At 30.2% G+C, this 13,801-nt stretch overlaps 1 protein-coding gene across 2 annotated transcripts in view; it reads right to left on the bottom strand.

The window, feature by feature from the left end:
* LOC119680818 overlaps window positions 1-13,801 on the bottom strand; it is a 52,634-nt gene that overhangs the window by 8,177 nt on the left and 30,656 nt on the right. The window contains exons 3-5 of one of the 2 annotated variants that reach the window (XM_038093812.1): window positions 11,610-11,755; window positions 11,317-11,498; window positions 10,573-10,767 (exon numbers count right to left, since the gene is read on the bottom strand). In XM_038093812.1, the coding sequence (XP_037949740.1) occupies window positions 10,573-10,767; window positions 11,317-11,498; window positions 11,610-11,755 (523 nt within the window). The remainder of the gene's footprint in view (window positions 1-10,572; window positions 10,768-11,316; window positions 11,499-11,609; window positions 11,756-13,801) is intronic. The other variant, XM_038093813.1, reaches the window with a different exon arrangement.

Below are 13,801 nucleotides of genomic sequence, written 5' to 3'. Positions count from 1 at the left end.
TTGAAGTAAAAATTCTAGACGTTTCTGCAGGTGTTTGCTTGGCGATTGGCTGGTGTTGCTGCTGGCTGCGGAAAGGTGACTTGGAGACTGGACTATGAATGATTTTATCACATTTCGGTGTATTGGCTATGCGTCTCATGGTCTTCTGTATTATCAGCGGTCGTGCACATTCCACTGCTACGCGCCCGAAGATTACCTCGCTATCTCGTGCTCGACTTACTTCATTCTGCTCTTCGCGTAGTTCTTCGAAGTCCTCAGCTAGTGCTATTAATTCCTTTAGACAAGTGAAATTCCGACGTTTGATGTATACTTGGTACTCTGTGCTCATGTTGCGATATACTCGTTCTAATTGTGACTCTTGATTTAAACCTGCGTGTCGCATTAGTTTTTGTAGTTCCAAAAGATACATTTTAAACGTCTCTCCTGGTTTCTGTAATCGGTTTCTCAGTTCGTCCTCCAATCGCTCGAAATATTGATGTGGTAGAAAGAATTTCAGAAAATCTCTCTTGAACGCTTCCCAGTGATTCCAGTCTTTCTTATTGTATCTAAACCACACCAAACCTTCTCCATCTAGTAACAGGGGCATTGTTCGAGGCAACATGTTCGTTGATATGGCATACAGATCCGCTAATTCTTCCAATCGCTCGATAAACGTCAATGGATCGCTGTTGTCATCATACCGGATCGCCCATTTTCTGACCTGGTCAATGACGCTTGCCTGTGTGTTCCTTTGAGGAAGATACGAGTGTACATCACATTGCGGATGTGAATGTAACTGCCTTGCTGTTGTATCGCTGATCATGCTATGTCGCTCTGATGTTTCACTATATTCTCTGTCGCGTGTATATTCCATGTTGCTTTCCCTGTGTTACGAAGTTTGTTATTTACCGCCGCAAGTCTTACATTATTCCGTAGTATCCAGCCCGAATTCTATGAGGTTCTCAAGTCATGTTTTCGTAAAATATAAAAAAAATATTTACGACCTGCCCATGTTAGTTGTGTGTATATCACCTCGTTATTGATATTGAAACAGTTGCTATTCGAGTCGTGAAGTGCTGGTCTCAGGGTCCCTGCTCGGGCGCCACTTGTAATGAACCTTTTCTAGCGGTTCGTTTATAGCTGGGATAACTCAGTCTTGTCCAAGGTCCACACAAGAAATTTATTTAGTGAGACCCCGTCACTTCTGATTGCTCTTAATTACAGATACCTAGGTTCGAATACCAATCGGAATCACAGACACAAAGGAATCACTTGACTGAAATAGACACGATATAATACCAGCACGCGTGACTGTTAAAGCTACGTGAGTGGTATTACAGGTCGCTGATCACACGTCCTTCCCTGTTCACTGTTAAAGCGCCCAGGGGCCGGAGACGTTAGGTGACTATTAAAGCTACCTATCGTTTCCGACACTATGGTATAGACTCACGTGACTATTAAAGCTACGTGAGTTATACCCCGTACAACCGAGATTCAGTTACTATTGAAGCCCCGAATCTTTCTTACCTGTGTCTCTCACTTGTGTCGTTGTGCTGGATTCCCACCTTGAATTTATACCGTTCAGGAGTAGCTAGTCTATGTGGTACTTTATCAATTCTGTATTTGGTTAAGAATCTGATTGCGTTTGTTGAAATACACTTTTAGTTTATTTTCCTTTTAATTTATTTATTCAATATAAAAGAAATTGTTAAGATTTATTATATTAACAACCAAACAATTATGTCTAAGATATAATTTGTACGTACTTTTATTTGGCTTTACAGCCACTAGTAAAATTCAATTGTTAAGTTTTTTTCCCAATTTATTATTGCAAAATTTTCAATATTTCGATATTATCAAATATATATAATCTATGTGTACAAGATTTTAATTTGTGCGTACTTTTTATTTTTACTTAACTTTGACTTTGGTTACAAAATTCAATTTTTAAATGTTCACAATTTATAAATAAAATATTCTATATTTCGATATTATCAAATATATAATTTCTGTGTACAAAATTTTAAATTTTACGTACTTTTTATTTTTACTTAACTTTGACTTTGGTTACAAAATTCAATTTTTAAATGTTCACAATTTATAAATAAAATATTCTATATTTCGATATTATCAAATATATAATTTCTGTGTACAAAATTTTAAATTTTACGTACTTTTTATTTTTACTTAACTTTGACTTTGGTTACAAGATTCAATTTTTAAATGTTCACAATTTATAAATAAAAGTTTCAATATTTCGATATTATCAAATATATAATTTCTGTGTACAAAATTTTAAATTATACGTAATTTTTATTTTTACTTAACTTTGACTTTGGTTACAAGATTCAATTTTTAAATGTTCACAATTTATAAATAAAATTTTCAATATATATAATCTCTATGTATAAAATTTTTTTAACAAAATATTCTCACTAAGTTTGAAGAGTCACTCAAATTTCACTGGTGACACCGCCGTCTTAGTCACGTACTTTTTAGCTGCAACGGAAACCAGAGCCAGGAGTCTTTCTTCCGCGGTAGAACAAACAAGAGACCTTCTTCTTGGTGAACGCTCCTTTTATCCCCTCCATGGTCAACGGTGTCAGCTGAAAAAAAACGTTAAAGTTTGTTGACCCAACATTAAAGCTCCTTTTCTGTACCGCACTGAGCGAAAGTTTAGTTTCACGGCGAATTTACATTTCTTTGAGTACCTTTTAGAAGTGGTTTTTGTCTGAGTTGTGATCCACTTCTACACCTTTTCTGCACAAAGCTTTCTTCGTTTGACAGGTCTCTTTACTATTATTTTGTTTTGCTCTCGTTTGTTTGTTAGCAATGTGTTGTGCCGGTGAACGTGTGTATTTAATTCTATTAATTAGAAAATTATTTTAAAATGATTTTATTTTCCAATAAAGTTCCAGCAAAATAGAACACCCAACGATAGCTCAAGATATGTGTCTTATTTATTCAAAAATTGTTCACGCACTAACCAAGGATTTTCATACAATTTTAAGATTTGTCAAATTCAAAGTCACGTTGTTGGTGGCAGAGGATTGGGGTGAGTTGGTTTAACTTAATGTTTTTATAAGTATTTAACAATTTTTATTACAGGAACCTTCGAGTGAGTGTTACTTGTTGTGTGTTAGGTGGTCGTGTTGTGTTTAGTAGACAGCTATACCCACGACGTTGTAACGATCAAATTTTTGGTTGACAAAATTTTGGCCGTTACAACTTAATACTTTGTTCCCATAGCCTTCGTTTTCGATTATCAATTAATTAATTTCTATTAATAATAGAAAATTAAATATTATCCACCAATAATTGAAATATAATAAAACAAAAGCTCTCTTAGAACTTTCACAGAACTTTCAGACAAATAAAAGCTCTTTCAATCAATTTATGCCAACGAAAACGACCAAAGCTTAATTTGATTAATATAAATTAATTAAGATGCAGTGGGAACATGGTATAAGTCTCAATAATTAAAAAAAACTATCATTTTACTATACACTGCAATGAAGCAAGAGATTGGAATTTCTCAAAATACACATAAATTTTCCATTTTCTGCGTTTTCGATGATCAATTAATAAATTAAATAAAACAAAAGCTCTCTTAGAACTTTCGCAGAACTTTCAGACAAATAAAAGCTCTTTTAATATATTTATGCCATTGATTAATATAAATTAATTAAGCTGCAGTGGGAACATGGTATAAGTTTCAATAATTAAAGAAAACTTTCATATTATTTTACACTGTGTTTTCTGATATCAATGCAGATAATTTAAAACATTATCATTTCTTCATATACAACAAATATTAAAAAAAAAGTGTCAGAGAACATGTGAATTATATTTTGAAGTGCTAGTATACCTAGCACTATAGGTATATTATACTAGCTTCACTTTACCCAACAATGGGTTCACTTAAGTGTATTTGATTCCATTTTACAAGAGGGGCTGTCATTGATATTTACCAGCTACTTGTCTAAATCGGTCCTTTATATTGCTTAAACCACATATATCAATATTCAGTTCTTTATGCGCATTTCTGAGTTCCTCATGTACCTAACCAGCGAAGTTTTTTAATGGATTTAAGCGTTCATTACAAGTTACAAAGTCAAAGGTTATGTCCTGTTTTGTTTATCTCGTCGTGGTTTGCTTGCCTTTGTAGTGCAGCCTTCATTAATGCGCAAAATGCATGAAATGTGTTGCTGTTGTTGCTAATAGCGTGAGTTCTAGGCTGTGTTTGTTTTCAATTTTGCTTGTTTTCACGAGTGGTTTTGTGCTTACATATTACACAAATATTTATAATATTATGACATTTGAAATATATCGTTTTAACATACAATATTTCTAAAACAATAATTTTTTCAAGCTTTAATAATTATTTTTTGTGATAAGAATTTTCCTTTATTTTGTGAATATTGTGACACTTTTACACGGGTCCAACACAATTTTGCAGTTAATGATATTTATTATTTTACAATTAATAAAAAAAAGGATATATGTGATTTTTGTATTCTTAAATTAATTCTTTGACCGATCCATTGTTCCCTAAAGAATAGGACTCTTGTTCTTTCAATCTAATTTGTAGAAATGTAAATACAGTAGTGCTTCAGATATTATTTAAACTATATTATGTATTGGGTTCGAACATAGTTAATGCTATTAATGTATCTATATAAACACAATAAAAAAAAAATAAAATAAAATAAATTTTAATAAATCAAATATTTTTATGTTCGAATAGTTCTTTGAATATTCTTAATCATCTCCAACATTTTCGACCGTCTAAAGTCTTCGATCCAAATGTTTAAATTTATTTTAGTAGATGAACATAAAAAGTATATTAACTTTATATTAAATAAATATATTAAGTATAAATTTATTAGTATGTATTATATATTAAAAATAAATTATATATTAAATACATTAAAAATATTTCATATATTAAATTTATTAAAAATATTAACTTTATACAATCTTATATTCTTTAAGAAACAGTTTTGTAGACCTTGAGAAATTTTACCCAATATATATAAAAATATTGAATTTTATGCAAAATATTTCTTCATTATCCTGACAAAGATAATGAAAGCAGACTTCTTGGATCTACTTAGGTTTCTCTGGAAGACCAAATGATTTAACAAGGGCAATTCTAGAACATAACAGCAGTTATACAACTCAACTTCCCCAGACAATTTCGAGGATGTGATGCGATAGATGTTTTCGAATAGGAGTAATAATAGACGATTAAAATGAAGTATTTTCTGATCCCGTACGAATATCAAAGAAATAAATTTTTAACTATAGTTGTTAAGATGGACTTTCTTTTAAATGAATTTTGAGCTCAATTCAATTACTGAACCTACGTCGAATTTGACCCAAACTTGCTCAACTTTTTTATTTTTATGAATGTCACAAAAACTATAATAGAAAGAAAATTTAAATTTGAGATAAAAAATATTTATATTTTATTAGTAACCTAATGTAATTCTCACTACAGAAATTATGGAAACCTGCGGGAAAAAAGAAACCATTTAACAGTTTTTCTGTCAAATACCGGCTTTGGCGTTCAAACGAAACAGGTTTTTAGAAAGGTATTTCTTTGACAGCTAATCAGACTATACAGACGAACGATCTATTAAATTTTCTGAATTCAGTGGGTTGGATTTAGTCTGTATTATTTTATCTAAAAAGTTTTTGCGAAGAATGTAGTATCAAAACGGCTAAAAATTGCTAATTGAGGTACATGAAAAATTATCTGATAGTCTGTCACTGCAACCAACCATTACTTAGGGTCAAAAAGTTTCGCGATAGCTCCTTGACCGCAACACCCACACTCTACACAAAATATTCCTGAAAAATGTTTTTAAATATAAAAAAATTTGGTAAAAATAGAAAAATTTGGTGATTTTATTATAATATATCTACTGGTTTATATAATACCGAATTATATAAAAATGTGTTATTGACTTATCAATTACGGCTGGTTGTAAAACTGAATCTAACTAATCATTTAGGTAGCTTAAAAACTTTAATACTGCTAATAGCTAGACACAATTTTTCTGAGTTTGTCTGATAGATAAAAATCTCGGTCTGAGAGATAAAAATAATTGAATAAGCAATAACTACCTTTAACTTCTGCAACAAGTCTACTAGTTCAAGATTAGCAAAACGCAATTATCTTAGAAATATATCAATTGTTTATTTTATTAGATATAATAAACTTAAAATTAAAAAAACAAAATGCAGTGATTTGTCTGAAATAAGTAGTACCAAAAATAATAATTCAGATAATTTGAATTATTGGAAAAAATATTTATTAAAAAACAAAAAAAAAAAACCAGAACTGTGGATCTTTAAATAAAATAAAATAACAAAATTTATTTACAATACTACAGAAATTTAGTTTAAAAATACATACATCCTTATTACAAAATGGGTTTACTTGTAAATATTTTCATGTGTCATTAAAATGCAAATTAAAAGAACGGTGAAAGTGTTAGATAATTATAATGAAATAATAATGAGAATTAATAACAAAAAAGCATCTAACTACATTAAAGAAATTAAAATAAAACCATCAGAAGGGAGTTAAAAATATGCTAGTTAACTGCACTAAAAATAGAAAAAATGAAATCAGAATAAAATAAAAAATGGTGGCTTTTATATGGTTGTGTAGCGTTTAGTAGAGCTTCAAATACTACTATTCACCAGCTAGAAATTGCATAAAGCCAGGCTCTGAGAAGACTTTTCAAAGTACCATGGTACATTAGGACGTCAAGGTTGATTCCATCAAAACATACATAAAGGATAGAGCCCTGAAATTATTTGCGAAAACTGACAGACTTACCAACACCATGTTTTCAAATCTCAGAATGGTTACAGGCTCCTCGGGGAGATATGCAGATTATTGCTGAGTCTATGTTAATGAAGTGATACACAATAATCTAGTCAAGGCGTAAAGAGGGGTTTTAAAAATACCACGAGTTAAGAAACAGTAAAAGTGCTTAAGTGCACTGGCTCAAATAGCTTCAACATAATAATAAAAATTAAATGACAAACCAAAATATATTAAAAAATGCTAACTAACTGCACTAAGAAATGTAATAAATAAAACTCTTTTTAAAAACTTTATATACTTGAAAATATATTCAATATTGAAAATTAAAAATACAAGATGCAATTAAACAATTGAGAAATATTCTAAGCCCATATATCGATCTTGTGCTTGTTAACGATAATCATATATTAAACGATATTTTACTACATAAGATAAATCTTTTAAGTAGGAACTTTAACAAACATTTCAAATTAATATTTTTATAATGTAATGTTTTAGATGCGGTGAAGTACGGTGCGGTACTCTCAATGTTTTCAGTACTTCTTCTATATCAGAATTTTATTGATTTATTAACGCTTAATAAATATTTATTCTCATGTTGGTATCTCTGTATTTGCTTTGTATTTAATTATCTACTATAAGCTAATTTAAATAATAATATCTATCTAGTACCGTTCGGTCAATTGTCTTATATATGCTACCAATGCAATTCAATGTTTCATATCATAAGGAAGTTCAGTAACATACCTCAATTACTTGTATAAGCCCATACACTGCAATATGTTTAAACAAATGCTTAAATTATAGAAAATAATTTGCCAACATATTTAAAATAATATTATTAATGAGATAATTATAAAGATTGAAATTGATTTTTTGTGTTGTTGTATTCAACCTACAGGAAAACCGAAACTAAGTTTATTTTGCGTTGTTTATTTTGTATCTAATAGGATATTTGTTTGGTTAGTTAATACACATTTAATTATAAATGTATATTTATGAATAAATGTATAAATCAATTATAATAAGATATTAAATGAGGTTTTTAGAGTATTAACGATGCTTAAAACCACAGTAAATAATATTTATAATTTTGTTCTGCTTATCTTCTTGTTTACTTTGTTTAAATTATGATAAATGCGGTATTATTAATAAGAGTATGAAGAGTAACAACAACATTGAGCTTAAACTCTTCTAAGCATATTGACCTATTATTTGGTATACGAATTCAGCACAAAGGAAAGTTACTTTATTAACATCATACCCTTTTTCTTGTGCTAACAATCTTAATCCTTTGTCATCAAAAATATAAAAAAGGATGATAATAAAGTTCATTTTAAGTGCTATGAATTGTTGAATTTATTACCATTTTCTTTCAAAAATAAATTAAATCTACGTCACAAAGTTGTACTAAGAGAATGACTTGCAAATTGTTTAAGTAAAATGCGATAAAAGAGTTGAAAAATGATATTAATTAAACAATAAACAATAAAGAATAAAGAAAACAGAAAATATAAAATATAAAATATAAAATATAAAATATAAATTGTGAGTAGTCTAAAATTTGCTGAAAGGACAAGCACACTTGCATATTCAAACTGTTGCCATAACCTTTTCGATAAAAATTAAAATGATTTATGGTCACAAAACATACATAAAGAAGCTCTAGAAAAGAGTATTTTTAACAAACTGAGAAAGAACTGAAATAAAGCAGAAAATTTTGAAAAATTTATGCTGCGAACTTGAACAAAACTTACAATAACAAAGTGCGCTATTTGGTGCAACAGAACAATAACCCCAGTAACAAAAGCATTTTGAAGGATAAAGGGTATTTTATAGTACAAGAATAAAGACTTTCAAAGACAAGACCACACAAAAATAATATGAATTTAAAAAATAATTTAAACAATTCTTGCTATTGTACAGTTTTTGAGAGAGTTCTCATTATTTGCTAGTGTTGAAAAGGCTTCAAATAACAAACCGCTTACGAATAAATTTGAAGGCAGAGGCAAGGTATTGTGTGTTGTGGTGCAATTTTGCAGTGCGGCAGTTTAACAAAGAAAAATCTAAGCTTTATGAACGCTTCAGTTTTAACGAGCGAACTTACACTGATGCGCTCAGTTGGATTGGTTGGATAAATTGTGGAGGAATCAGTGTTGATAGTGTCACTGGTTCTATCGCGAGAATCTTCACGACTGCGATCGGCACAAGAATATTGTCGTCGGTATTGGCGTCTACGCCGATAAGCACCCGTGCCTGTACCATCACTGCAAACTGATTGGCCCTTTGGCAGGTTGGGAGTGATGCGATAGTAGCAGGGATCGTAGCTGAATTGTTTACGTCGCCACTGCTCATATTGCCGATAGTGACTGAACAGCCTGCGACGTCTTAGTATCATTTGTTTTTTGGCTTCCATCAATTCTTGTTCCTCTCTGTTGTACTCTTGTGAGTTCTTCAGTATGCTACGCTGTTGAGCAAATCTCTTTTGTCTAGTCTTGTGATCGTTTTTATTTTTAAGCTGTAGCAGCGTTTGTTTCTGTTGATCATGCAGTATATGATCTTCATTGTGCATTATGTTATTTTCCTCAATGGCTTCGATATTGTTGCAATCATCATCTGCATTACACTGATGTGGTGGCGCGGTTATACTTCTGCTATCGTGATTTTCCGATGGCTGGGGACCATCGTTATGCACTGGTTGCTAGCTATCCACATCAGCCTTATGCAACAGCGCAAATTGGCAACCACAATCACGCTCCAATTCACGCCGTGGATATTGAAAGCAACGATCAAAAAGTCCACAACCTTCACAGCGAGGTAGGCACTAAATTCGCAAGAGGTATATTATGTACAATATATATATATTTATCAGTTATCTCTGTTCATTACAATAAAGTGTATTAAAACTGTATTAATATACTATTTATGTTAAAATGTTGAAAAAGTAAGCAACTACAACTACAAACAGAAAGAAGCGGTCTAACAATAAATCCCAGGACATTGAGCCAATACAATTCATGCTGCTGTGATGGACGCAGCTTATTACATTTCTGTCCAGGAAATTTTTGACAAGCTTATAAATTCTGCATAAGTGAAAAGTTAATTGAATATATTTTTGTAAGCCAGTAACAAATTACCAACTTTGGTGAATTTGAGAACTACAATTTACTTATCCATTACAAAATCAATTTAAATATTGTACAAAGCCTTCTCAGCTCAGCACATATTGGATGCAACAGGTGATTATGTATATAAGTATGAATGGTGCCAAATTGAGGTCGATTATTTATATTGTATATATTATATTGATTAACTTTTTTTTTTTAGTATCAAATATGTTTTAATTTTGGTTTTTTGTTTTGTTCTTAAATAATCAAGGTGTTCGTAACGATATAAAATGAACAAAAAAAAAAAAACTGAACTTTATTTATTCAATAATGTACCTTCACATATATATCAGGGTGTAAATTCTAAAAATAAAGTAGCAAAAATAATTATTTAGTACTAAATCGTTAACTATACTCATTCAAATTAATAATTTTTATTAATTGAATTTTTTGCATTAAGTTAATTTTTTATTTTCTTTTTTATTTTTATTTTTTTTTTTCAAATAAGTAAAATTAATGGTGAGGTTACTCATACGTCATGTGCAACGCAATTCGGTTTTTTTATATTAGCTTAACACTTAATATATTCGTTGATATACATATTTTAGAGAAGTGAAAATTCTTCATATTATTTGTAATTACCTGATGTGAATGATTTCCATTGCAAACGCCTCCACTGCAGCTACCTGCTCCTGGCACTTTGAGCTGTTCATGTTTGTAATCAGGCTGATATGGAAGTAGCATGCGAATTTTGCCCCAACGATTAAAGAAAAGTGCTATGGCTCCAGCCCACACCATTAACACTATCAGTACAATTCCGATTTCTACACCGCGAATCTAAAATTTAATATATATTTCAAATATTAAAATAAGTAGATAATTTTTACTTTCATAATATTTTAAAATAAATGACTTATTTCATGAAACGAAAATGTTCAAAACGCAATTTTAGGTTGCTAATGCTATATATATATATATATAGATTAGACGCGGTAGATTGGCTTCGTGTTATAGGAAAACGCGTTATACCCCTCGTATACCCCGTATACACTCGTAAGAAGGTACGCGAAGCTAATTATGAACTGTACAAATCCCCGCGTTATATGGGGGAATGTCCATATGGGGGTACTGAAATTGGGTAACGAAAACGCGTTATAAGGGTACCGCGTTGTCGGGGGTTGAAGTATATATGCTATAACACTTTTCTATGATCAGCAAAAAACTGTTTATAAAATTAAAACTTTGGAATTTATAATTTTCTCTAGTAGAAGATAGTTTCCTATTCATAGAACATTAAATTTTAGTTTTAAAATATTTATACACAATTTTTATAAAAACTTATATCACAATTAACATATTTCTGTCAATAAATATACTTTAACTTACCGTTGGTAGTTCCCTGTGTGTACCCTGTGCAAAATTATTTGTTGCTGTGGAAGTGACATCATCCGAAAATATACTACTATTGGTTGTTCTACCACCATAATTTGGCCCAAAATTAATATTGCTGCCTGCACCTAAGTTAGATGCCGCTGAGAAGTCTTGTTGTAGAGCAGGTTTTGGCATATCTTTAAAAAATTCCAAAGAAAAAAAATATATCAATATTTACTAATTCAAATTAATTAAGATTTCACATACTATATATATAGATTCACAAAAGATTTCGGCTATATGCTTACCAAGTGTTCTAAATATTATTTGCCTGCTGCGGTACTTTTTACCAAGCCAAATGGCCGTCACTGCTATTGAGTACTGTGTGCTGGGTGATAGGCGATCTAAGATGATTGCTTCGCTGTTACCTGCGACATCCTGGACAACCCTGTAACTTAAATTAATTCAATTACCACTCTTTGTCATGAACTACTGACACATTGAATGAGCATTTTTTGTAAGGCAACACAGCAATTCTAATGGACTTGATACACTTTTTTCTATATATATTTATAGTTGTTGTTGCTGCTACAGCAAGTGATGCGTTAAATGAATGAACAGATTATAAGCAACTTTACCAATTCAGCAATAAGACCACTTTATGGGAGTATATGTTACTTAAGTATTTATGTGTTATATTTGTCTGATTTTTTATACTTTATGAATGAACAAACATGCAATTTCCTAGATTGTGAAAAAGAATGTGTTTCGTCCTTATAGTGCTGTTAGCATGTGTGCGTGTTTAAGGAAGAATAAATACAATAAAAGGAGCTGGAAATAATCCGCAATGTAAACTACGTGATTTCCGCACGTGAAACTAAAATGTGACTTCAGTCGAAGTCACAATATCGTCCAAGATTTTTACTTTTGTAGTAAGTTTTACTGACAAGGTTGACGACGGTGGCTTGCATGCACTATGGATTGGAATGGCATTCGCTTTTATGTGTATCTGAATTATTAAATATTGAGAGCCATGCTTTGTTATGTTTGTGTAGTGATTGACAATAGTTCCCATCATAAAATGACATTTATGTCACAATAAATAAAAATAGAAAAGAAATAAAATAACGAATTAAAGTACATAACGTGCATAATAAAATAAATTAATAGAAAAATTTTCATTTCCGCTCTAGTTATAAAATTTGAAAAATATCTAAATATTTCATTCCATTAAAAATAGTAATAAAATAAAAATAATAAAAATAAAAAGTTTTAGGTCGTAACTTTCATGACCGAAACTTGCGTACTAAAGTTTAGACATAAATAAGTAACGATTGTAATATTCTAACAGATTTAAACGTATCTCAATATTAAGATACGTTTTCCGTTTTTAAAATAAACACATAAGTTATTAAAAGTGAAAGGAAGTTACGATGAGAAAATATATCAATTCTCTTAAACCATAATAAAAAAAGCAACAAATCAACAAATCTTGATTTAGCTTAATCCGCAAAATAAAATTGAAAATCTGAATTTATTATGATTAAACATTTTATTATACATGTACTCAATAATGTTTTTTTATATGTATTACTCAATATTATTCCCGAAATGTTAAAAATTTTTTAAATTTAATATCAATCATTTTATATAACGAAAAATAATTTTATAAAAAAAAAAAAAATTGTATCGAATCGAGATGGTCAGAAATGCTTTTTACAAATTTGTAAAATTTTAAGCTAACCATGAATTAAATATAAAACTATGGACATAAATATATATATAAATATATATATAAATATATATATAAATATATATATAAATATGTATATAAATATATATATGGATTTAAATACGACATTTACTTTTGCGACAATGATTAAAATAAAAGCTTTTGAATTGCAATGATACCATTACTTACTAAAGATACTCTGGACCAATCATGTATCAAATGAAAAAGTTCTATGATGCTGTCAAAACTACAAAACTACTCATAACTATCAAATGCTCCAAGACTTCTTATTTATAGCAAATTATTCATAGTGCTAAGTATAATCTACTACAAACCGATACTAAAAGGAAGTATAGCAGTATAGGACGTGCGGTGTAGGACGTAAACAGATGTCTTGGCTTAGATATAACCATGAATCAGCTGAACTAAGTACGATTGAGAAGCTGCTCATTCATATGGAGTGGCGTAGTCAAATTTTACTGAATATGGAGTGGCGTAGTCAAATTTGATTGCCAATATAAAATAGTTTCCTATTCTCTTTTTTTTATCTCAGTATCGCTAGTTTTGAATTTTTATGGATCTTAAATAAACTTTTATATATAAATAAAATAAACTTAAAAAAGAAAAAGAGGATGTCAATGAAGCATATAAATGAACTATATTTTGTTGATTTGGCAAATACAGTCGACAGAAGGCTGTAATCGTAATACTGAGCTACATATTATTTCATTAACCTGCTAAGCTATCATAGTAAACTTAGATAGCTAC

The sequence above is a fragment of the Teleopsis dalmanni genome, chromosome 2 (assembly GCF_002237135.1).
Source record: "Teleopsis dalmanni isolate 2A chromosome 2, ASM223713v2, whole genome shotgun sequence".
Lineage (NCBI taxonomy): Eukaryota > Metazoa > Arthropoda > Insecta > Diptera > Diopsidae > Teleopsis > Teleopsis dalmanni.
Note: the sequence above shows the minus strand (reverse complement) of the source record. Positions and strands in the feature narration are given on the sequence as shown.